The following is a 26950-nucleotide window of genomic DNA, read 5'->3' as shown; positions in this document are numbered from 1 at the left end:
GAAAAACAAATATGTTAGACCTGCAGTTAATGTGAGCCAAAGAAAGTGTGTAGACCTCTCCCCACTGTCTTTCTTTTTAAGCAATCAAATACAGCTATTATCTAAGGATTTGGGATCCCAGTGACATGCCAATCCCGGTTTTAAATGGATGGACCTTGCAGGGCTGCTACATACCGGCTGATCTGGTCCCTCTCCTCCAAGGACTCTGAAACCGAAGCCTGACTCCTGGTTCCTTTTGATAAACACATCCAGTTCCTTAGTATTAGGAGCTAAACAGAGAGAAAAAGAGAGAAGGGGTTAAAAAAACAGGAGCACAATTGTGTTTCGTGAGATCACAGGGACCTTAGACCTCCAAATTTCCATTGATTCATCCTTAAATGAGAGGCAAATTTAAGCAGGCGGACTGGTACACAGCCAAGGTACTCGAAAACATGACACCTCTGGTCACGGTAGCCACCACTGACATAACACTTTCATTATGTTGTTTCTCACACAACACATTTCTGATATTTTGACAACCCTATTTAAGTTGCCGGGCTAAATAAGTGGAAGATCTTTGTGTATAATTCAACACAGTTCAACAGCGCTAAAAACTAACTCCTGCAAAATGATCATTCAGTTAAATTACCACCTGTCTTATGCTGTTTCAACAAAAAGTGAACACAACATGAAGCTTCAGCGCAGGACTGTTAGAATGCATACATTGTCACAAGTGTACCTAATGTTTTGGCATGTCAGTGTACCTCTGGCTTTGGTTGATTACACATTGTGTATATATATACATATATTAATTTTCCCTCACAACACCCCCACCAAATTCACATCAACATGAATCCAAAATATTTTAATTAAGTTTTAGATAAATGGAGGGAGAATGGAGGGGGAATACGTCATCTTTCACTCACTCAGTGTATAATACAAGACTTCTTTGTAACTGGTGGAGGTACAACAGAGTGCATTATTAATTAAATGAAAACCCTAGTGAGTCTGGAGTGTGGACTGGTCATTGATAACACGGATCTGTGTGTGTCCACTCTTGGACTGTACTGCGCAGGCTCTGTTTCCAAACTCGCAAGATGGCAGCACCCATTCCAGCGTCAGTTTGGCCAATGCAAGGAAGTGGGGACGTTTTGTCCATGTCCATGTACAGTCTATGATTAAAATGGATCCACCAGCAGAAAATGAGCTGAGAGTCATTACAAATCCATTTCCAAACTAGAATTTAATATCAAAGGATCATTTAACTAGTCAGGTTACATTGAAACGCACACATCAGTTGCAATTCTTTGCATTCTAGTGGAAGGCCCCAGGTCCACCCATGTACACTTACGCTTGCTGTCCAACATAGCCTTGGATTTGAGGTAGAGCTCAGATGCGTCTGGTTTGGGTGAAGACGAGCGCAGGGTGTTGCCAGAGAAGGGGAGAGGATTGGGCGGTGCCTCTGGCTGACTGATGGTTTCTGTGCTGCTTATCACCTCCTGTCGCTGCTGCTGCTGTTGCTGCTGCTGCATTATGGGCTGAGAGGACGGATGGGGCAGTTGCTGGGGTATGGGATGAGATGCCTGGTGGGGTGTAGGCTGGGATACAGGATGGGACACGGGAGCTGTGCACTGCAAAACAAAAACGAAAGCAGTGATGAGCAGGGAGGTAAAATGCGACCTCATGCGGGTGATCATTTTAAGGCAAAAAACAAATCAATCAATAAGAACATATTCAATCATTTTATTTCAAAGTAGGATGGTTGTGAAAGCAAGAAAAAAATTATTAAAGCTGGGATAACTTTCCAGCATAACATAACCAAACTACTCCTCTCCTTTTAGTTTTGAAAAATGGAGACTCCATACAGAACAACTCTGTGTTTAAGCAATAAAACAGTATGAGTAAGCCTGTTGCTGCCTCAGCTCCTCTCTATTTTAGGCGTGCTGCACGGAGGAGCAGCACAGGAACAAGCTGTTGAACATGGCGTATCATCTTAAACACCCATACGCAGGGGGATGTTAAGTTGCTGCCTGCCAGGAGCCAGCGTATTTACCCACATGCAGTTCCAGAAATAACAGCCTGGCTAATGTGGGCTCTCTGAATAATGCAGCTAACAACAACTACCGCACACACACACACACACACACACTCAGTGGGTAACCAGCACGAATCTTACTTGTTCTTGTGTGTTCAATAATTCAGTTGCAATTTCTTTCTTTCTTTTCTTTTTTTTTTATATCGTAACATCTTTTGTGTCACGACGCAAAACCAATTCACATCAACGAAAATGCACTACTTACTGGTTTTAGGGATTTCACTGGAGACGTCTGACCTGTAAGCACAGATGGAGAAGCCCGGTTAAAAGTCAAAGCACCAGCAAAAGCACAACAATCATCTGCTAAGAAATACACAGCATCGAGATTTTATGGCTCTGACCTCTTGGCCTACTTCCGCAGAGGCACATTTTTCTGCACGTAGTCACATAGTGAACAAGTCCAAAGGTTTTGTAATTGTTTTTCTCTTACTGTAAACACCTCCTCCGGATTTCCTCTTCATAGTTAAAGTCAGAGTGTGAGTCAGAGTGTAATTCAACCAGTAGGGGGCAGTGTACTCCAATTGGAAAAATGTATTACATGTAACTACAGATTAGGAGATGCAGAAATGACCTTAAACCATGGGAAACATGCATTCTCAGAGCTGTTTGCTTCATTAATTAAACACAGAACATGCATGTATACTAGGGTTCACCAAATTCTAAATGTCATCAAATAAATTACATAAAGGACATGTTTCCTAAGAACATCAACTAGTGGAGGTTTAGGGAAACATTTAATTTTCTTTCCACAAATCAATAAGGTAAATGTACTGGTGGTATTTCCCTACTGACAGTCCCTGATGATATCATATCCTAAACACTGAGTGCAACACACCTCCCACGGGGAAGGGCACTTTGTCTCATTTCCAGAATTAAATCCAGAACCGAGAGCAGGGCCAAATAATTTCCTGTTTCATTCCTCTCTGAGGCTGTCATCACAGAGGAGTTCTAGCCCCCAGCTGGGAGTTAAGCCTAACCTAATCCCTGTCTTTGGGTGACCTAAGGGAAACCCTGCAGCGCTGCTCTTTTTAGTCCTGGAAAGCTGTGATCTCCTCCCGCTTATTTAAATGGTAACAAACCTGCATATGCACATGTGTCATTAAAAAATGCATATCCGGCTGACTAAAATGGCACACACACAACCGACAAAAACCCTGGAGCTCAGAGCACAGCCCAGCTGAGTACATCTGATATGTGGGTGCAACACTGATCTCCTGAATCTAGGCTACTGCACTGCAGTAAAGGCAAAGAAGAACAAGCCCTTCAAATCTGTGAAATCATCAAGTAAGAAGAAGGGCAGTGATTATTCCACGTGCCGTGTCTCTCCTGCCTTCCTTCCTCCTCTCTCTCTCTCTCTCTAGGCAGCAGGTGAATCACCGATGCTGCCATTTCTTTGCATCTTCCCAGCAAAGCTCACCATGTGACTAGGCATGACCTCCTCCTTGTTTGGGAAGGAGCATGGTGGATGATGCAGAGTTGGTGTGGAGCAGAGCGTGAAATTGCTTTATTTAACATTGGGAGAGTGTGCTTCTGGCCGAGCAATACCTACAGAACACCCAAACCCATCCTGTTACTTGTAAATTAAGACACAGTACCTGTTACATTAAATCTCTTTTACAGTTGACAGAACTTTGAGAAAGGGAGCACAGTGTCTCACTCTCTCTTCAAAAAAGTCTAAATGCAAGAAGGTTTTTACGCTTTTTTTTAGGGGAAAAGAACAAAACAGGTGACATAAAGCTGTGTGAGGATGAAAATGACTTCAGAGGCAAGGAAGTAAATGACTGACAGACTAGCTTCAGTAACCCAAGTCTATTACTACAGACAGCAGTGACTTATCAGCGGAGATAACACAGCATCGGTGCTGTAAGCTCATCTGCTGTGATGTACGTCTAAAGACTGGCTTACACTCGCAGCAATGTAACCTCTCACCTCCTCTGAGCACCAACACGTTGACCTCACTGCCCACCGGCAGGTCTTTAAGGATGTCCACCACCTGGGAATGGCTTAAAGTTTGGACGTTCTGCCGGTTGATCTCCTTGATAACGTCGCCCTTCAATAAGCCGCGGCACCACTGGGCGTCCAGGATCATCTTCACCTTCTGTCCCAGAGGGCAATCGGCGATGGCAAAGCCAAAACCTCCTGGCCCTTTCACCAAGGGCACGCTCACCAGCTCTGGCTGTAACAGAGTAGGGTCAGGGCCTTCTTGGTGCGGGGCGTGAGGAAGGTGGTGGTGGTGTTGGTGGGGATGAGGAGGGTGGTGGTGGCGTCCTCCGTTCGTCATGGGTGGCCCAGAACTGTGCCGGGAGAGGGTTCCACCGTCTGCGACTGTGTAGTGGGGGTCCTGTGGCGTGGAGGAGGACGGGGAGGGGGAAGTGTCCTTAGAAGTGCAGAGGCTGCCCGATGCTTCCTCATTACTGCTGGAATCCTCAGGCAGAGGGTATCCCCGACACAGGACCATGTCCACATACTGGTTGATTGGGATGGACTGGAACATCTGCACAACATCAGCGTGAGTCTTCCCCAGCACGCATGTCCCATTGATGTCCACAATCACGTCACCTAAAAGAAGAACAAAGAGCTTTCATGAATCTGACAAACGGAAAAAAAAAAAAAAAAAAACGTTTGCACAAAATGAAGAGGCAAAAATTTATGGGACTATGACAGAAGATCCACTAACATCTCCGACAAGTCATTTACCAAAGTCGTCACATCAAATGAGATTAAAATGATGTAGCTGAAACTGTTGGTTAATAGAATCTGTTTCAAACTTCAACAAATTCCGAGATGCTTCTGGTGAAGAAGAATGTGTGACAGAATAGATGAAGATCACTGACATGTTGATTTCCTTTTCCTCCTTTCATCTCACCGTAAAGGGTAGACTCTTATAGCCCCCAGCCTGGCAGAGACATGACTGGGTAGCTGGCTAAATGCCCAGAGCAAGCTCCAGTCCACCTACATAATCAATATTCTCCCCTCACAAATACAGATAAGGTGTCAGTGCTGAAATGAGCACACGCATGCATTTTCATTCCACACCAACCATACTTTGCTTATGTGATTTGCGTAATTACTAAACACCCAAAAAGGTAAGTGAAACATAGAGTTTCAGTAAATTTAAACATTTGACCTTTGGCGTAAATAAAGGCCGCAGGGCTACAGTCATACAAAACAAAGCTGCATGAAGTTGTTCCAGTCTGCTGCTTCCAATTAACACCCAATGAAATTAATTACATTCATCTTTTGGTATAGTCAATTACCCTCTTTTCTCAAGGGAAATGAAACACTGAAAATAATTACTCTTTCTGTTCCACTTTCACGTTGATTCTCAGCAGCAGCACTGGTGTGGCAATCAATATTATTGTAACATGAAACCGAACGTATTCCACAGTAACAGTAGTTGAATCACATGCATGTGATCATCCTATTAATAAAAACTAAATCTGCGCTGTACAGCCCGTGTTCTGCTGTGACAATAAAATCTATTCTATTCTATTTATACAATAAAACGGAATTTATTGCACCACATACATGAAGGTACTACTAAAGGAGCCCAAATAAGTTTATAGGAAAAAAAATGTGTTGGCATATCTGCAGGCCTGAGTTGCAGACCCCTGCACACTCCTCAGATGAGCTCGCTCGTCTACCCTACAGACATAAAAGACAACCTGCATACAGGCTAATTAAATATATGAGTACATATAAAATCAGAGAATCAACCATAAACCAGACATGAGCTTCATTGACAAGTGTTCTATTTTTAGAGCTGCTCCACTGAACACTGCCTGTAAATGTTTGCCTTTGCTTGATCAAGCAATGTGACATTCAGCGTGAAGTGCTTCCAAACGTGTTTGATTGTGTGTGCTCAGGATAAATAAAACTGTATTATGAATGTATGCGGGTACCAGGCTCGTAGTTGCCTTATGAATAAACATACATGCCTTGGTGTAAACCGCATACACGTGAATGTCACACTGGATTATGTTTTGTTTAGCCAAGTAATGCAAACCTAGAGTATTTGCCTCTTTTTGTCTTTCCGTGCCAGCAATCCCTCCTTTGAGTGCTAACCACTAAACCAGTGTCCACGACTAATGGTGCAGTGCACATTTATAAATATTACATCTGTGAAAACAGTTACCTGAGGCAATCTTGTTGTCATGTGCTGCAGGCCCATCTGGGAGGACGTTTTTGACCTGAAGGAACTCGTCGGGTCGGTCGCCTCCAATAATGGTGAAGCCAAATCCCTGCGGGCTTTTTCTAAGTGCTGTCTGCAGGATGGAGCCCTGTAGCTGAGATGGGTCTCGTGTGAAGCCCCGCACTCCCTTACCTGGCTCCTCTGCTGTAGAGATAACAGTGGAAAAGGACATTGACAAGAGGTAAGTTATCTTTAATGGCCTAATGATGCCAGTTATTTGACAGATAATTGTCTGCTGTTTCTCCTGTCATGTGGTGTTCCTCAGGAGTCAATTCTTGGCCCTATTTTACTTTATTTTTATTGATTTACATTGATACAGAACAGCCATATTTATTATAATTGCAATTTTATTTACTTGGATGACAGACAACTTGATGTTCCACTGACTTGAAGAGAGTTAGTTGTTTTCGTTGTGGCTTGCATCTCAGAAATCAAGCGCAGGAAGTCACAAACATTTTTTTATTCGTCCAAAAAAGATGAAAGCATGTACGTGGACTTTTAGCTCAACGGTATTTAAAATTCATATTAAATTAAACTTGAAATTAAGTCTCAGTGACATTATCTCCATTGAGGAGAGCAACACATCTTTAAAGTTCACTGCTGGGATTGTTTATTGTGGTGCAGAAACGTGCAAATGAAAATGAGTCTGGCAGGGATATGAAGAAGAACTGAGAAGCTGTCTCATAAATTGCCATCTGTCCCTTTGATAACAACATTCGCACAATGACAGTGTGTCTGACAGCATATCACTCACTGCTAGAACACTGTAAGAACTTGCGATCTAAGTGCAAACTCAAACAAATCACACACACAGACGCGCGCTCACACACAAATCATGGAAAACTCTTGTCTGCAAAGCTAATAAACATCCTTTCATTGCAAAATGTCTACGTTTTCCAAGTAAACTTTTCATTGCAGATTTTCTTTGTGGGACCTTAAGGATGCATAGATGAAGCAACTTTGTAGCAAAGATACGAAAAAAAATTATATTAGACTGTAAGTGTGTGCAAGAAACATAGCGTGATAAGAGTGATCAGACAGAAGCAGGCACGGAGAAATAGAGTTAGCCTTGACAGAAAGAGGGATATCTAACTAAATCCTCACTCTTCCCTGTGGTGTGAGCCTATGAGATTTGGAGTTATGTGCTGGGTCCCTCCGTGCTGGGCTCTGGCAGTTCCCACACTGATAGATGGTGGGACATCAATCTCATTAGGGAGAGTACAGATAGACATACCCCCCCTTCCCTTGCCTCCTACACCACTCTCAATGTGTCATGGGATTTTCATTTGCATAATTGCATTGCAATTGGCAGATGAACGTGACCGCTCTGAAGAAAAAAATAAAGATTATGCCAAGTATGATTAACATGACATCCCTGCATCGAAGCCCGACACGTGCAAGGGATGTGTTCAAGAATGGAAATGAACGTTGCACAAGGACGTGCACATGCAGGTACAAAAAGGAATAATAATACTAAAAAAAATGAAATTATTCCTGACAACTTAATGTATAACCCTGTGTAATAAGTACGTTAATGGACAGAATAAAACCCCATCAGACGTCCGCACAGTATGACAAGAGTGTGTCAACAGGGTTTCTTACATGATTCCCATGAAAGTAATGGGGAAGGGGCTACACACCAAAGCCATGTTTACATGGTCTTGATTAAGCTGTGGGCCGCAAAGGGACAGTCTGTTTTCTCAGGGGTGAAGTGATTATATGAAACGTATGACAGGATTGTCAGCGCTGTAATTATGGCAGAGCATAGTGCTGCGTTTTGCTCCTGTGCTCAGCTCTTGTCAAAACAGTGTTTAGGAGCCACCTCACACACGTCCACACACTCGCGCAAGACCACTGGCCATTAATTCTCATTAACAAGGGAGGAGGGGGGGGGGCATAATGGGTGCAAGGGGGGCGCTGGAAGCTGGAGGCGGTGGCACACACACGCACGCACGCACACGCAGGCGATATCGTCTCCAGACTGCAGAGAGGCTCAGCTGTGGGAGGTGGGGTCTGCATGCAACAGAGTGAGGCAGACAGTTCTGTCCAAGGGGCGTCTGAAATACAGAGGCTAGTTTGAATACTAATGCACTCGTGCTTTGTGTGTTATTCTTACTCATTTTACGACAACATGGGGCTTCCGCTCCTGAGACCTTTACACTCACTGAGGAGAGGGTGATTAGGCCAGTCAAGCGGCAGCACCGGCAGCAGGGGGTAAACGACAAACAGACGACCCAGTAGAAAAGCAATTTATGATCATAAGTCACTTTCGACCGCGGTCACCTCTTCCTCCTTCTCTGTCTCTCGTCCCTCACTGCCTTCCTGTGTTTTAAAGAGATCTTTCAACCATGGTAAATGGCTGGGCCGAAAGCCTTTTCAAAGAGGCTTCGGAGCCCTCCCCTATTTCATATCTACTTGTCAAAATGAATTCGGCCGCCCAGTGAAGCGCCGTTCCATTATTCAAATTGAATATCATTACTTCAGAGGCTATGGGCTGTTTATCAGCAGCCTGTCAACTGTTAGAACATCTTCCAGACAGACATCGCAGCGTGAAGGAGATGATAAAAAAGGGCTCTTGTATTTGGATAACACATCTAATGCTTTGTCACATAGTTTTGGTTTTCTTGCTTCACTGAGCAAAAAGCTAAAACTATGAAGCCGGAACCTGAATCCGTAACGGCGCCGTCACCTGAACTGCATCTTCTGAGAGAACACAGACACCAGTGTCAAATCGTGATAAGGTAACTACACACCGACTGCCTCCATCCATTTGTTGTATGTGATTAAAATAAGCAGCAAGAAATGACTACACAGTGTCTACAGCCATGCTAGCGACTCTGTGAGGGTGTACGTGCAAGGTGGAATATCGTCACTACAAACACTGTGGCTGAAAAACTGAATTTGATTCATTTGTTGCTGTAGCTCTCTAAAAAGCCTCCATCTGATTTGTGGAAATCAGAAAGTAAGATCATTTAATTTTTCATCTTACTTTCATCTTTCATACTTTTTTTTTTTCAAAATTTGCAACTCTCTACACTGGTTTCTTGTTAACATCCTCCTCCCTACATAAAAGGCTCTTAAAAGCCTGACATCATCTTATCTTGAGGACATAGTACCATTCTACCACAATAGAACACTACACTCTTTGGGTTCAGGAGGCAAACACCTTCTCTACTTTAAAAAACCTTCCAGTTTTTTTATATATCTTACAGGTGGGCCTAGCTTAGGTGACCTTCAACCATCTCTTAGTAATGCTGCTACAGACCTAAGCTGCTGTGGGACTTCCCATGTTGTACCACCCATTCTGTACTCTGTACTCTCACAATCCTGCATTCCCTGCATTCATGTGGTACAATAGTATAGCATTAACTGTTAACCCTTGTGCCTCCCCAACAGTTGTGACTCATCAGAGAATGGACATGTGTCTTCTGAGGGCGTCCTGTGGTGTCTGGTAACAGAATGTTGTTAGTGGGGGCCTTTGGGTCAACACCTTGTCCTGTTTTCCATGTTGTTGTTCCTAAACAATTTTAATGTGTGTACTTGTGTCAGACTGCATCCTGCTGGGGATGGCTGCTGCCATCAAGGTGTGTCATTGCTATGGGGTGGGGGTGTCTGGTCTGGTCTAAGTTGGTGCTACATGTCTAAGTAACATCCACATGAATGCCAGGTCCAAACGTTTCCCAGCAGATCACTGTATTGTCACAAAATGGTCAATTTTATTTACCTGTCCTGTCAGTGGTCATAATGTTATGCCTGATCGATGTATGCTTTATCCAGATGCATGCATGAATTTATCAGCTTGCCACTGCCGTTCCCTTCTCCTTCTCTACTCATCCTCTGTTCTGTCCCACCTCTCCCTTTTCTCTGGCCTGGCTGGCCTCAAGCAGACGGGTCCCTCCACATGAGCTGCTCAATGTTTCTTCTTGTTCAAAGAAAGTTTATCTTGCCACTGTTGCCTTAGTGCTAGTGCTTAGTGCTTCTTTATTTTTGGACTATTATTGATGCTATATTAATAAAATTGCATTGAACTGAATGGACTACATCAGTGGTTCTCAACCTTTTTTCAGTGATGTACCCTCTGTGAAATATTTTTTTCAGCAAAGTACCCCCTAACCAGAGAAAAGTATTTTTGTTTGAAAAAAATATGTAAAACACAGCCCTGTAGCAACAGTGTCTTATTTATTAAACTTAACTGTAACTGTACAAAACGTTGTTCATCTGTAGTGGTTTCTTTTGAACTATTTGAAAATAAAAACACAAACAATACCCTAAAATTTGGTAACAAAGAAATAGATTGATTGGTGATGCTAAAGCCCCTTTCACATGGAGCAAATTTTTCGCTCCATGTGACCAGGGTCAAACGACCCGGGTCGCCAACCCCGCAATCGACCGGGATTTTATCGGCTCGGCTTTGATGTGCACAGGAATGCCGCATCAACCCAGGTTCTTCGCTCTGATGTTGACATATCTGCCTGTTACATTCTGATTTTTGCACTCGACGGCCTGACTGTTTTGTACTGTAGTCATTGTAGAAGCTCCAGCTCAAAAGTAGAGTTTTGGTCTACCGATCTCTGAATAAACATAAAGGCTGATCTCTGAAGGGCAGAGATTTTTGTTAATTTTTCAGTCAAACAAATCAAATGTGTTGTCACACGATCGTTAATGGAAGCACATAGGTAAATTAGTCCTACATTACGTTCTGGAAATTGCACCAATCGCGTGTGCGACTGTGTTTATATACAGCTTGACAATCATGGCAGCGCTCTGCATCAGAGGAGAAGAGGAGATTTGGAGACTGTGCAGAACACACTGATTTATTCTTATATCAGCAGCCTCTTGAAAGGGTGTTGAAAAGGTTCAGTTTAACCCCAGTGTATAAAACTCCCAATTGTTTACCCATTGTTTACCTGCAATGTATGTGATGAGGCATGAAGAAGGAAAAATCAGGCACACAGCTCTCACAGCAGGAGGTCCGACCCGGGACTTCTGCCAATGTGAAAGCACCAAAGGCGAGTTGACCCGAGTCGACTGGGTCGCCGTGTTCTCATTTGCATTGCTGCTATGCTTTAACCACAACTCCATTATTTTCGTTGTCTAGACAGCGGTGATTGACCGGTGATGCCCACTGACATGTAGCGTGTACCAGGTTGGGTCAAACCATCCTGGTATGAGGGACAAGGGGGGTTTTGAGGAAGATGAAATTTAAGAGCCTTTTGAAAATAAATTGTCTTCTATGAGATTACAATTAGATTATATGATAGCTTTCAATTGGAATATTTATTAAATAACTATTTTAAAGTGACTTTTGAATTGATATTATTTTTTATTTATTTTTATTATTGATATTTTTTTAAATGTCACTCTCTGCAGTTCCTTTAAGTATCCCCAGGGGTATGCGTACCCCCATTTGAGAACCAGTGGACAAGATGATGTTCAGTCTTGCCTGGTAGCAACCTAACATTGTTCACTAACAGTGAAGATCAGCTGGAGTTTTTCATTTTTTAATCAGGTGAGATGAAAAAAAAGGAGGGAACAACTGGCATAGCCAGGCCTCACAACCATCCATCCAATAACTGTTTAAATAATTCACTCAAAATTAATGGAAACTTAATGATGGCTACATGGTAAATATGCAGATATCACAAAGGTCAGCAGGTTACATTCTTTGGGGACCACAGATGTCTGTGCCAAATTTCTCTCCAATAATGACAGAGATATTCCAGCCAAACCAACCAACCAAGCAACTGTTCAACAACAGCATCCTCAGAGCCACGCTGCAAGCTACAGTGGCTTGAAAATCAGAGAAAACACTATAAAAACACGAGTCTGAGTTTTTCTCTTTAAGGATCATCTTAGGCGACTGTCAAATTCTGAAAAGAGGCATTAATCATGTGTTTCTTTGTGCTCACTCGCTCTCTCTTCAATTCCAGGATGCAATTTAGAGCAAATGATCCCCCTTCCTGTCTGTTTCCCTGCTGACGAGCTAGAGAAAACCTACCAAGCCCTCAGTCGAAACCATGACATTAAATGTGAATACAGCAGAACTGACTAAAGACTGTCTATCATCCAAGCAATTAATTCTTACTTTTCTTCAAAAACATTTTTTCGAATCTCAACAAGGAGATGATAAAATAAAAAATAACATCACCGGGGTTGATCTCGCCACAGTGCAAATTACAAGCCACTGTGAGTATCATGTGGGATGTTTGCTGTTACCTGAAGGTGTGGCTGCTGGCGGTGGTACTGCAACAATGGGGGCATCATCACTCAACTTCCTCTTAGCTTCCAGGACTGGATTCTCAAACTGGGTCTTCTGGTTGATGTGGCTACACGGGGGAGACAACAACATGAAGTGTCAACGGTAGAACAGGAAGTTACACCAATCAGCCACAACATTAAAACCACCTGCCTAATATTGTGCAGGTCTCCCTTGTTCCTCCAAATCAGTTGTGACTCATCAGAGAATGGGCTTTCTGGGGGTGTCCTGTCGTGTCTAGAAACAATGGGAATGTTGTTAGTGGGGGCTTTGGGTGCTATGAGTTGAGGGGAGGGGCCTCTGTAGATCACCCCACAGATACTTTTCAGTTTGGGATCTAGTGATTTTGGAGGTCAGGTCAACACCTTGTGCTATTTCCATGTTTTATTGATCAGACATCCTGTTGGGGATGTCTGCTGCCATCAAGGAGTGTCATTGCTATGGGGTGGGGGTGTCTTGCCCGGTCTAGAAAGGTGGTACAGGTCTAAGTAACATAAGTAACATCCACATTAATGCCAGGTCCTGGTTATTCAGCATTTACCTCTCCTGTCAGTGGTTTTAATGTTGTGTCTGATCGGCGTATGCAGAGCTGGAATATATTTTCACATTTGCGTTTCTGTTGACATAGTGTTCCCGACGCTGTCTGGTATTTTCTTTTACTGATTTCATTATGGGAGTTGATGTTTCATGTGTTTTTAATTCATCTGTGGTTTCCCCATTAGCCTGTCTACACTCCTGATCCTGTTCTTTGTCTGTCATGCAAACCTGTGATTTGACTACGAGGGCTGTGTGTGACATAACCACTGGTGGGTAGACGGCATGCCTTATTTAACGTAAGTTGTTCTGATAGAGTAAGCAGCCCACAAAACCCAAACCTGTCAGCAAGAGCTGTTCCACATATAGATGGATTGGGGGGCTGTAAAAACCCCGGAGATGAAAAAAAGGAGCAGAAGAAAGAATTGACATGCCCAATTAAGGGAATTAGAAGAGGCAGAATGAGCAGCAATCTTTCATGCAATGGTTCTATTTACTGTAAGTAAAGGAGCGACGTCACACATAGGATTTCTGAGCAGCAGTGTAGCGGGAAGCTCAGCGTGGGTGGCACCGGCAGTCACCACCTCAGCAGAGCCTCGCTACGTCAAACTCTTGGCTATTCCATTCACCAGGCCTGGCCTGGTCTGGTGAATGGAGCTGAGGTGGGAAAGTGACTAACATTTTCAGCCCTGGAGGCTGCCAGTCAGATGGGATGGTGCACAGAGTCAAGATGGGGCAAGCAGCCGCTCAATGCGTCGTCATCCCAGAATAAAGAAACTCATCTCTACTGAGTGATGTAAATGGCATCACATTACACGCCTTTTCTCCCAAACATTTCTGAAAATAAATAGCCAATCTGACGCAGCGTGAGCGTCTACACTTCGGGGACTAAACAACAAACTCAATCTAAAAACAATTAATGACTCACAGTCACACCTGTGTGCTCAAACATTTCCTGCTTCTCGAAGAAAAAGTCCCTCTGCGGTTAGATGGTAATGGGGAGAGGTAGCTCATCTGCATAATGAGCTTTAACGGTTGTAAATCCTGGTCATGAGAGCACCTTGGGAAGACAAACTGCATCGATGCCGCACAGTGAATCAGCCACACGCTGAGGCACTGATGGTATAGGCACGTGCGCGCGTGGGTGCGTGCATGTGTGTGTGACCTCTCGCTGCGTATGACTCATCCACAGAGCTACCCTCCCCATTAAGTCTGAAGAGATAAACATTCTCCTTTCTTTCATTTCCATTCTTTCATTTCCTCTTCCGCTCTGTCTCACTTTCCCGCTCCCCGCTTGCCACACCTCATGTTTTGTGGAAATAATGAGACTTTGTGTCACGCCGTCGCATTCGGTCGTTCATTCACAACGAAAATTTGCCACACAAAAAGACAGAGACGGAAGAGAGGCAGCCTCTCAATGACCCTCTTGCACAAACAGGCGTGTTTATCCCCCCACCACCACCACCACCACCACCACCACCCCCAACCTCTCCGCCTGGGGGTCTCTCCCTCTTTGTCCGCAGTAATGGGACAAAAATGAAACACTGTGCTCTTGTTTACACTCTTGATCAGAATGGAAACTCGCTCTTGTTTCCCTCACGGGGACCCCTAAGCCGTCATTGTCTGTTGTCTTCACTGTAGCTCACAAGTGCTGTTGGTGCTCACATATTTGAACTGTGCAGGACTGTGGGAAAATAATGTCTGGATAATAGCATAGTATATCGTGGTCACGTGTTCTGGGAGAACACCGCATTTAGCGCGCCTAAACCTTCGGAATTCAGTAATAAGCGGCAGACAAAGTGAATATTATCAAAGAATGCTCCTTTGTGGAGGATCACGGTGGAGCTTTTTGATTGTCGCTTTAGCAGAGAGACAAAAGGACTGGATGTGAGATTGCAGCAAACTTTTTTCGTCTATATCCACCACAGCCCCTTGCTGTAGCCCTCTGGGCATCTCCAGGTACAAGGAAAAGTTTACTCACTCTACGTAGTAGGTGCCGTACTGAGGGTCCTCAATCTTCTCCCAGCCGTAGGGCAACTCTGGGGGTGAAACAGACAAGAGAAGGGAAAACACAAATCACTTAAGATACTGATGAGACACTTGACTGGCAGCCTCGCCGCGCGCTTAGCTGCACCGACATTTTTTATTTGTCACTGTTTGTTTAGGGTTTGATGCACATTACGGAGGAGGACGGAAGGGAAGGAGCAGCTGGAAAAATAACAACCTCTGTCTCCAGCAGCGCGCGCGTGCCCGCGCAAAAACATCCCGAGTTTCTGCCACTGTGCGACAAACACACGCGGCACAGAGGAGATCTTTACGCAAGAGGGGCCATAGAAAATTGCCTTTTGAGAGACGCTGCACTGATGAGCTCCCCGCATGTGTCCGCCGAGCCATTAGGAGGAGAGGGGGCCGACTGGAGACGGGAGGTTTTGTCACCGTGTCGCCGGCACGACCGCGACCAGGGCCGATCAGCTGTTGAGCCTCCGTCTGTGGAGACTCGCCGCCCCCTTCAGAGAAGCGGGCTCGTGACCTCGCTGTTGGGAGCAGCGAGGAGCCGGGAGAAATGTGTGTGGAGGAGAGAAGGGAAGAGTGGCGCTACAGCCCTAGAGGTTCCCGTGTGACGTGCAGACATGGCCTCACCTCCTTCTTCGCATTTCTCCGGAGGCTTGGCTTTCTTGGCGAGACGAGGGTCCAGCCAGGTGGTGGTCTTGCTGTTGTGACTGAAATACAACGACACGAGAGGGATTTAGTTTGTTTCACTAAAGTTAAAGATATATTGACAGAGCAGCAATTAGCACGGGGAACTCGCTGAAGCCCCTTCACCTGTGAAGTACTTTACTCTAACACAATATAAGGCTCTGAGAAAACAGGATAGTGACTTATATTTAATCAATTGGGGACTAACAGCTTTATTAAGGATCTTATAATATATTTGTCAAATCTTAATAAAGCAAAAGAAAGGGGCAAACGACAGAGAGAGAGGGGTGCAAGTGAAATGAAGCGCGGCAGAAAGAAAAGAGTAAGCAGTCGCAGAGATCATAAAGAGCACAACTGTTGGAGCAGGTCAGGGGTGGCGCGCTCCATTTAGCCTGTTGTTTCTCTCACTGGCAGAATGAGCTATTGATTCAGCAGCAAGCAGCACAACCCGGCTCTCTCAGCGGTTACAGCATTGACTACATGCCACACCGAGGGGCCAGGTAAACAATCGGGGGGCCCCTCCGCTTTTAGCCGCAGCCAACGGACCCGCTATCAAACACAGGGGAAATAAAAGGCAAGAATTAACAGAGAGCAACACAGCTGCCACTCCCGAGACCGCCCCCCCCACGTCAGGCACCTGGCTCGGTGCAGTACAGAGGAATGCGCAGGGGCTGCGGAGCAGAGAGAAGTCACTGCCAGAGCTCTCCACACATTTGGCTCATGAGATGGAGGAGAAACAGGGAGTGCAGGACGTAGGATAATCACAATGCTGATGTAATGGGAGTGTAAGAGGACAAGAAGAAGGAAGGCAAGTAGCGGTAGGAAGGCTACTTACTCTATGAAATAGACCATGCCGGTTTCTGTGTAGGCCATCTCCCAGTTTTTAGGCAAGGGCTCCTGACTTTCATCCTGCGTGTTCCATATGCGCAAGTCCATGGCGGCGGCTGACTGGTTGTAGCTCGGCACCGTCTTCCTCCAGTCCGCTTTGTCTTTGTGCTCTGAGGCCCGGCATGGAGAGAAGGACATGGGCATGGAGACAGAAATAGGAATGGGTTGGGTGTGGGGACATGGGAGATGATAGAAGGAGAAGGAGACAGGACGTGAGATTGTGGCGCCATTGGAGCTCCTCTGGGCTCCTTGCATTTCTTCCCGCTGCTGCTGCTGCTGCTCGAGCTGCTCTTCCACCGTACACTGGGTGGACGGTTACATCCACAGGACAGAAAGAGGAAGAGAGAAAGAGAGAGAGACAGAGAGAGCACACAGAAGGAGGACGGAAGTGCAGCTCTTGCCATAGGATTTGCATGTCAGCAGCGATGTACTGGGTACTGCCTCCCAGGCAGGGGAAGATATGACCAACGCCTCAGCCCAGACACGAGCACCACATCACAGCTCCATTAGTATCACACCGCTGCCTGTGTGGGCGTGTTTATCTGCCTAATCTCGGCGTGTGTGTGTGCGTCTGTCTACGCGAGGCTCTTATCTGCAGGTTTCCATCGACCCACGTGTGACCCCGGCTCCACCGTGGCTTTAAATGCTCACCATGTTTGGCCGGGGTAATTGAATGGCGGGGATAGAAAGTGACAGCTGTCAACTGGAAGAAATCAAGGGCTTTTTTTTTTTTTTTGTGCTGTGACCGAGGCCTTTCATAACAAAATCACAGAGAGGTTTCCGCGCTCGTAAACGACTACACACTGACACTCGCTTCACGTCGCAGCAGCTTTCAGCCCTAGGAGAAAGAAATAAAGTGGACTCTTCTAAATGTGGGAATGCAGGCAGCACAAACAGACAAGAACGCTAAATGGACGTCCACACAACATTCTCGATACTTCAGTGTTCCAGACCTGACAGAAGTATAATAAACCGAATTTGCAACGAGACATGAGCTCCAGAACAACTGGCATCTGTCTACAATGAGCGTGTTTTCTTTGCTGGGCTCCAGAGATAATGTGTCTCAGAGAATGATTTTCTTTCTTGCATATAAATGTGAAAATCATTGTGCACACTCACTGGTTTTAGTTGTTTTATTTTTGGGGTTTTTTTTGGTTAAATTTTAATTATGTCTCCGTTGCGTTTAAAGTAATCAACGGTAAAGATGCTTTTCCTTCGCTCCAGTGGATTGAAGCAGTATGCTCAATTGGCGTATAGGTCTTCCAGATTTATGTTTGATTACATTTTTATGAGTGCACTGTAATTCAAAAGCTGCTCCCTTGTTCAGCTATTTTGGTTTGTTTTTTTTTTTAGAGTTTTTATAGTGACAGTTCCATGTGAAGTTATGTAACTACTCTCTCTACTGCTTTCCTCCGTTAGCTGCCGTGGCTTGTGTGGGAATCAAACGTCTATCTTTCTAACCCAAGGATCGCTTCTATTGATCTCAGACACACTTTGGCTGCTTCTCGACTCTGCAGGGCTGGGATTTTGTGCTGACCTTGCGCGCATAGCAACTAATCTGAGGCTGTTTATTTGGAGAGGAGAATGATAAGGAGGAAAGCAAAAAAAAAACAGCCGAGAAGCAGAAAAAAAAAAAAAAGACGGTGGTGTCTCTAACCTGCCACACCGTTGACCATAGGAGGCCTCTCCTCTTCCTCTTCTTCCTCTGGTGCAGCGCTGTCCTTCCTGTCCATCTTGCTGACTGAGGTTGTGCGTTTTCGCTGGACCTCCGTGTCGAATTCTTCATCAAACAGAACCTGGTCCACCAAGTCCGGCTGCACGGGGCTTGGCTCTGCGGGGGGCTTAGGGGTCCCATAGTAGTTACCTGGAACGACGAGAGGGAGGCAGTGAGTACAACCGTCACACTCAGCTAACCCATAATCACCGCTAACCTGAACCCTAAGAATAGACCGAGAACTTCCAACGTTCCTTTGAAGATCCTTATTTGCATTTCATCCCCGTGAGAACAGGAACACCACAACTGACACGGAGTCAAAAATGTTAAATATGGTAGGGAAGAATTACAGGTCTTATTTTGGCTTCGCACTGCACTGCAGAATGGGAATAGACGGCTACGCACACACAAAACCGCTTTGCTGACACCAGATCAAGAAAGAAACCGGATCACCTAATCTGCAGGAGCTGTTTATTTCTCTAGAGGCATGAGGAAGTCTGCTTGTTTGCTTCAAATTATCGCTGGCAGAGCTCATCGGAACAAAGTAAGGCCAAGGTTTTGCTTTTGTAACTGTCTGATTATTTAACCACTTCACGCTTAAGGGAAAGTGTAATTTAGTCTTCCTAGTGGATGCCAATATCACTGTCGCTGCCGTCTCGTAGTACCACACCTGATCAGACCCAACAAGCAGGAATTTGTCTGTGAAAAAAAAAAAAAAACACCTGTTGGCATAAAACTGTGAGGAATGAAGGTTTCCCTAATTTCTCTATTTTGTTACTATAAAATGTGTTAGTGCCGTGATTCATTACTCCAGCTGTCCCAACTCGTAGACCAAAGCCAAAATCCTGGATCACATTTTCTGCTTCGCTTCCAGGGAACTGTGAAGACGGCATTCACGCCAAGGTTGCTTCTTGGGCCCCTGATTGGCCCTTTAAGTCCATCAGCTTGCCTTTTCTGTCACGTTGGTGCCTCGGGCAGCAAACAGTCTGACTCCGCAGAGCGAGTATGTGTGTTTTCTCAACTATAGGAGAGGGGTGACCCACTTTGCCACTTGCTAGCTTCTCTGCCCTTACAGAAGAGTGAGGCTATATATATATAAAATGAAAACTCAAAGGCAGGAAAAATGGGGAAATAGTTAGCATGGTGTGCCGCAAATATCGATTCAGTGGCTGTTCTACCCTCTGTGGGCTGTTCGCGTGGGACGGCAGCGTGGTAAAGACCGGGCTGTGTCTGAGTAGCTGAACATTGCATTGTAGCGGTTAAACGGCACACCGGGGAGCGGACAGATAGTGTGACAAAGGAATCCACTGGAAGGGAGACGGAGAAAAAAACAAAACAAAAAAAACAAAAAAACAAGCGAAGCCGCGCTGAAAGAGATCTTGTTTAAATGGAATTAGGGTTCTCTCATTCAGACATTTCTCCCATTCAAAAAAACAAAAAGGAATCCTAAAACTACCAAAGGTAAATTAGTGTAACATGATGAGATGCAGATGGATGCGCCTCTCTCATTTAAATACAAATTTACAGTGACTGCAGAGTGGAAGTAACCATGATGACATGTCACCACTTACAGCTGAATGCTATTTTTATCAACTGTAATTATGATACTCTAAATAAACAGCCAACGCGCCGACTAAAAAGCGCAATTCATCCACGTTAAACAATACATCCCAACTGATTAAGGCAATTACGTGTACCCATGTTTTACGTTATGAAGTATTAATATCAGAACCATTAAATCCTTTCCCAGGTTTGCAATTAATCAGAAGCCTAATGACGGAATGCAAAATGAGGGAGTTAAATTAGAAGTGGTAATTTGCTCTGTTCACAACACAGTTCCTGAAGCTCGCACAAAAGGTGCACGTAGCTTCTGTAAAGTACCCATTAGCCAGAAACTGGGAGGCCGTGGCCACAATAAGGAAGTGCAGTCAGATGGATCGTGCAGTAATTATACTGTACTAATGAGCCGCAATATGAAAAGCAGCCTTTGTCGAGATTTATAGCTTTGTCCGGCACAGACGCAGCACCATACAGCCCATTAAAAGCACTCGAAAGATGAGAGGCCGGCTGTGCTTAGCTTTGGAATTAAAAGCGATGTGTTTTTAAAGGAGTCGGGTCTTTTGGCCAAATTCATTATCCAGCTGTTTGTCTCAGTCTCACGGGGCAACTCATTTAGCATCACTTATTCAAGTTATCTCAACAAGACACCCCTTTAATTCAGCATTTGTATCCTAGGACTAAGGAGGTAGAATACAGAGGCATTAGTTCTATTATTATCTTTATTGCAATGTATAATCCTATTGTAATACAGTGTTTACTAATCATCTACAGTCATATTTAAATTCTTAATCCTATTAATATTCGAAGGTTACAAATTGTCACGTCTTTCTTTTGATGTGGCAACTGCCTGGCCTTTCTTTTTTTTCATCATATCAAAGATTTCAGCTGGCTCCTGCAACAAACTGATAGTAAAACAACGGGCAACAGCGATGGGCTGGATCAAACAGGTGGACCTTTGTGATTCAAATGGGTGAATAATAAATATAAAAGACTCAAGAATAATGGATTAAGCGATAATTAACACGGAACAGGCACAACCGCAGAATTAAACCCGTGAAAGGATGGAGCCTTTTCATCAAGTTTGAATGTAATCGGCAAATTTGCACACGATGAGGTGCACGGTGCACTGATAGTTCCACGGGTTACTGCTGCGGCTTAATTTTTGCGCAGTCTATGCCTTATTTGTTAGGCAGCGGACTTTCGAGAGATGACACAAAAGGAAAGAAGACAAACTGAGACTGACATACAGCCGAGGCAGTCTAACTCTATTTTTCTATCTGCTTCAGTGTAAATGATTGATGGGGATAAAAATCTTTGCAATTGCTGCACTTCTGAGCAAGAATGGTGCAGTATACCCGGTAAACTACAAAACGACTGCCAAATACCATGCACTGGCACTGCATGCTTGTGCCATCAATGGCCTCATATTATCAGCAACATTATATAGACCCATAGGTATAACATTATGACTACTGAAGTGAATAACATTGACCATTCTGTGACAATTCAATGTTTTTCTGGGAAACCTTTGGACCTGGCATTCATGTGGATGTTACCTGTACCACCCACCTAGACCAGACCAGACACCCCCACCTCATAGCAATGACACTCCTTGATGGCAGCAGACATCTCCAGTAGGATGCAGCCTGACACAGGAACAACTCAAAAACATGAAGAACAGCAGTGACAAGATCCCAAACTGATCAAGTATCTAAGGGACGCACTGGGACAAGCCTGATCCACAGAGGCCCTTCCCCTCAAGCCATAGGGAACCCACAGGACACCCTCAGAAGGCCTATGTCCGTTCACCGAGTCACAACTCTTTTGGAGGCACAACGACGCCCTACACACTATTAGAAAGGTGGTCATCATGTTATGCCCAATGGGTGTGAGTATTTGCAGAAAGACTGTTAGCGTAATTTTCTTTTATCCAAACAATGTAGAAAGAATATTCTGTTCACACGTTTTCAAACTGTGAAAAAACAATGTTGTATAACGCCTGATAAAGTTTTCACAGGCTGTGCTGAAGGGACAGGGACACATTCAAGTTGTGGATACTTGTTCTACAAATGGAGGACAGTCCTCACCCTGTGCCTTGCCGAACATCGTGTTTCAAGCTTTCGGACTGGGGTGACTACTGTCAGTCAAATAGAAGAAGAAATCTAAAATCAAGCACTTTTATTAGCAGGATAATGCTGTCTCTCTAAGAGTGGAAAACCCTGCTGTCCTGAGTCTGATGATAGGGCATGATAGGGTAACAGCAAAAACCAATCAGACCAGTAGTATTTAAAAAGTACCATGTCTATTTATAAAGCCTAACACAAAATGTGTCTATCAAATTACACGATACAGAAACATTCCAGATGGGCCAAGTTTGACCCGAGGACCACACAAAGGTTAAGTTAGACCACCAAGGGTCTGTTAATGAGTTGTGTTCTGTGTTCTCTAACTGGCATTAACACAAAAACTGTTATTTGTGATCAACAACTATTTACTTATAAACAAACATTCGCAACAGTTTGCACTATCAGCAAGTGGTAGCCACATGGACACGTTCAATACACTGTCTCTAACAATGAATTATATCTTCTCTTCCTGAGAACAAGAGAGAGAAAACCCTGATTTAACCTCTCCATGGTCCTGACATATTTCTGCCTCATTAACAAATGTCTAATGTCTCATTATCAAGACAAAGACCTTTCCTATCTAGATGCCAGGGCTAATACTGGGAAATTAGACCTAATTTGAATGGGGTCTGGTCACCCCTCGGCAACCCCTGATAATGTCAGACTAGCCACCTCAAATCTTCCACCTTAATTACAGCCTGAGATGAATGGATTGTTCAAAAAGAAAAAAGGGGCCTGAGAGCATCATGCTAACAGCTCCCCAAGACCACGGGCACCAACATAACCAATCAGCATGTTGTGTTCAAACACAACGCAGGCAAAAAAGAAGAGACACAGCAAAAAAAACAACAAAAAAAACAAAGAAACCCCAAAACAAACAGTAAGAATTACTGAATTATCTAGGAAGGACAAGTTCTTCCAACGAGCTGCTCCCTAATGACGGATCAAATTTCTGACGTGGGAATTCACTGTAGCTCAGTTCGGCTACATGAGAATATCAACACCACACCCTACAAGATGTAGACTGAGAGGAGTTCGACTAGAGCATTAGTTAAAAGAAAAATAGGTCTAAGAATCTGGGAATGTTAAAGAAATAAAAATCAAATCAAATAAGCAAAAATATAAAAGATTTGCTACGTATGAACCTACTAGAAATAGAAATCAATGTGAATATACACCAGAGACTGAGTTATTCATTTCAGAAAGTTTGATGTTGTACAGCTGGACTGAGAATGGTATGAATGAAGTGCCATAGAGTTCACTGTGGAAGCCCCTCTATAGTCTGGTCAGGTGGTTGTGAAGGGTTGTCCATGTTGTAGTTAGAGTTAAAGAATAAAACTACTGATGAGCTCATTATTTATTTCAATGTGGTTGCTAGGGTTAACCCTTTGGAGGATTTATTTTGTTCCTAAATGCAGCAAAGAAGGCTGGATAGAAATATTACACTCTGGAAAAACTATTGGTGGTAGCAGGTAATTGCGGTCTTTCTTCACTTTCGTCACACTACGACAACGGCAAGCAGCGGTTGTGTCGGAGGGAGAAGCAACGGAGACTAATAAGTTGTTACATGAAAGCTTTCGAAGGGACAGTGATGGGTGGACAGCGTGGAGTCATTTTCATGTTAGCAGTCTGGGTGAACACTTGTTTGTCAGTGAATTACACAGCCATTCCCTCGTGTTACACGAGGAACGTTGCTGCCAGTAAGAGGCAGTCTGACGTCGAAGAAAGACAGCTTCCGGTTTTGCAAGGCTGCTGTAAACCAGAGAGACCCCTGACTGAAATACACACTAACAGGGCCTTGTGTGTTTACTGGTGGGAAAGAATGTGTATACACTGTGTGGGTGAGTGTAGATGTCATGCCATCTGTTTTAGTCTGCAGCTGCCAGGATATCTCATCTCCAAGTTGTGAGAATCTGAATAAAATGTGATTACAACTGTGACCAGAGTGATACTGGCAGCGAGGCTCTCTAAATCTCCTTATCCTCCAGAAAGCTCTCATTTTCAGATGAGGTACTAGAGAGCAAAAGGTTATGACGTTATTGTCGTTTAGCGATGAGAAACTCCAGCAAATGGCTTTGCGGTGATGTTTTCCAAGACAAAGAAGTAATTGGAGACATCCCTTGTGTTTCGGAAGTTGTGGGGAAACGTCTCGGGGGTTCATACTCCCCGCCTTCTACACCCGCACTGCGTTTATCCCCCTGCCATTTTGGAACCTGCCAGCCGCATTCACAGGCCCTCATTAATCAGCGAGGATGGGCTTCCACCCTCCTGGGTAGCGCCCAGTCTGCGGCGCTGGCAGCCAGTGCCTCAGGCGGTTGAAGCCAACCTTGTGCTCCAGGCCTGGCACAAGGCTCAGGCCCTCCTTGGCATGGATTCCCACACTCCACAAGCCTGCTTTGTCAACCTTGCATTCCTCCGCTCTCTGTTCTCGGGCGCGTGTTGTGCAGCTTCGCGATCCACCGTCGACCCCGCTTCCAATAAATTACCTTCCTTTCTAGTTTCCTCAGTCTGTGCTGGCACCGCAGAACTAAATTCGGATTAAGTTCTTGTTACTTTTACTTGCAATCTTCGTTTCCGTCACCCCTTTTATTCCTCCATCTCCTGTCCTTCCATTTTGTTTGTTTCTCTCAAGTTATTTGTGCGTCTGTGTGTGTGTGGTAACACTAATCCAACTTGAATTCTATCAGCTGTGTGGTCTGAGGTACTTCTTAATCTTTTTCGGTTTCTCTAATTCCTAAGAGTGGGCAGCTGTTGCCGGCACAGCACCTTCGCTCCCTCCTCCCTCAGTGACTTCTGGCCCGTTGCCCTGTTTTTATCTAATCCTCAGCGATGCAGCTTCGCCTCAGAACTTCTCAAAGCCCGTAACACCAAGAAAGAGCCTATTATGAAATGGTTGTAGGCAATGTGGCGAAACAAGGGGACAGTAAATGGTCATCTGTTTTCGAGTAAAGGCTGTGATGGTCAAGGGGAATGAGTTTTGTATTGCACAAACAAGTGGATTTCACAGTTTTCAGCTCCTGCCAAACTGTTCCCCCGGCGGGCCTACAACTACGGAGCCTAACTGTCGGCTAAAGTACCCTAGTGGTGTACTGTCAGTAAATCATGTCCTTTTATGCCCTTCTCTTTGTCTTTTATGCATCTACGGTGTGTCATTCAGGACTATTTTGTATTCCCCCTGCATCCAGCAAACCACTTTTCCACTGACCTATGATTCTACCTTAAGCTTCAAACATATAATCAAGGATATCTCCTGTGACAGCCTCGTCACTTGCAATCATCCGAAACGTATCTCCATATAAGCCGCCACATGATCGTGAGCCTAATCTGTTCTTTCTTGTCATTATCCCCAGTATAATGAGTTTCTATGGCGCATGGGAGTCATAAATAATGAGGCAGTGATGTTAACACAATTGCATTTGCAGCTGAAATCCGATGACATTAACCTGTGCACCATGCCCACTGTTGCAGGTTTCAACACCTGCTTTCCCTGACTTCTGCTTCGCCATTTCACCTCCCTGTCCCTGCCATGAATCATTCATACCACTGGCTTTTCCGTGCCACGCACACCGAGGGGCAGTAAATTGGATATGCCCTGATTCGTGTGCTCACAAACACACGCACTTCCTTTCAACACAATCCCCATTCCGTAAAAACAAAAATTGGCAAACTAATCTGTGCTGCTTTTGTTTTAACTCCGCTGCCCGCTTCACTGGCAGCTGAGTCAACTTCTCGGCTAAGAACGCACGCTGCTGAAAGTATAACGGATTAATGTGGAGGAGTGATCGCATGTCGATATTTTTAAAGGCAAACTCAAGACCTATCTTCTCAGTTTAGCTTTTAATTGAATCTTAACTGTCTATTTATGTGCAAATTAAAAAATGGATCTCTTTTGCCGTTTTAGTAGTCGTCATTTTTATTTTGTTATTAATATAATTTTATCACTTTCTCTCTTGTTTGCCTTTGAGCATTTTGATTATTTTTTCAGTCAGAGTTTTTCACTCTGTGCTGGAGTTTTTATTTCCTGACTGCTTTAACTTTGCTCTTGTTAGCTTTATCCAGCCTCTGGTGTTTCCTCACCTACGATAGCGTTTCCACACTTCTTGCTCTTGTTTTAATGAGTTGCTGTTCTTATTTGTGCTGATTCAAATTGTTAAGTTGTGTGTCTGTCTGTGTATGTGTGGGTGTAAGTGGGATTATTGTGTAAAGCAATTAGTGCTACATTTAGTATGAAAAGTGCTACACAAATAGTCTGATTAATTCACTGATTGATTGATTGATAAACACACACAATGTTCCACTTTTTTGCACGGCTACGTATGTTTTTTTTTTTTTTTTATAATATTGGCATTCTGAAATAACTCTCTATTATTGTATGTAGCAATGTGACAACCAGTCATTGTTTCAGATATTGGCTTCAGCAGAGCAGCGGGGAGCGAGTGTCACTCCTGGTTACAGATTAACCGTGGCTATATCAAGACCCCGCTGCTCGCAGGACTGCCTGATTAGTCACAGCAGTGAACATGGGCTTCCCAGGTCAACGTTTCCATTCAGCCAGCCGCATATAAGTTAACTACGCAATGTCACAGAAGGGAGCGAAGGATAAATAATGACTAACTGGAATGAAAGAGCAGGTTGGAATGTGGGGTCGTGTGGTTTTCCCCTCAAACTTTGACATTAAAATTTTAGTTTCGTTCACTTCAGGGTTGTCTGTCATGAATAAGTTAGAAACAGTGTGCATATGGGTTTCTGTGTTTATCTTACAATCTACAGAATTTACACAGAATCGAAGTCAATGACACACTGACCATTGGGAGATCAGTCACTACCTGGTAAACATCTCTCTTTCTGTGTGTGAATGTATGACCGGCTTTCTGTCCGCAGGCCTGTTAGCGTGTGGGAAGTTTATCGA

The 26950-nt window shown here is 44.3% G+C and overlaps 1 protein-coding gene across 4 annotated transcripts in view; it reads right to left on the bottom strand.

The window, feature by feature from the left end:
• magi3a (membrane associated guanylate kinase, WW and PDZ domain containing 3a) overlaps positions 1–26950 on the bottom strand; it is a 108679-nt gene that overhangs the window by 9410 nt on the left and 72319 nt on the right. For 3 of the 4 annotated variants that reach the window (XM_047569239.1, XM_047569323.1, XM_047569078.1), the window contains exons 4-13: positions 18299–18505; positions 16589–16751; positions 15697–15776; positions 15038–15095; positions 12483–12592; positions 6210–6410; positions 4004–4633; positions 2280–2311; positions 1331–1610; positions 175–269 (exon numbers count right to left, since the gene is read on the bottom strand). In XM_047569239.1, coding sequence (XP_047425195.1) covers positions 175–269; positions 1331–1610; positions 2280–2311; positions 4004–4633; positions 6210–6410; positions 12483–12592; positions 15038–15095; positions 15697–15776; positions 16589–16751; positions 18299–18505 — 1856 coding nt within the window. The remainder of the gene's footprint in view (positions 1–174; positions 270–1330; positions 1611–2279; positions 2312–4003; positions 4634–6209; positions 6411–12482; positions 12593–15037; positions 15096–15696; positions 15777–16588; positions 16752–18298; positions 18506–26950) is intronic. The other variant, XM_047569153.1, reaches the window with a different exon arrangement.

The sequence above is a fragment of the Mugil cephalus genome, chromosome 1 (genome assembly GCF_022458985.1).
Source record: "Mugil cephalus isolate CIBA_MC_2020 chromosome 1, CIBA_Mcephalus_1.1, whole genome shotgun sequence".
Lineage (NCBI taxonomy): Eukaryota > Metazoa > Chordata > Actinopteri > Mugiliformes > Mugilidae > Mugil > Mugil cephalus.
The sequence above is the reverse complement of the archived record's forward strand: the minus strand, read 5'-3'. Positions and strand labels throughout refer to the sequence as shown.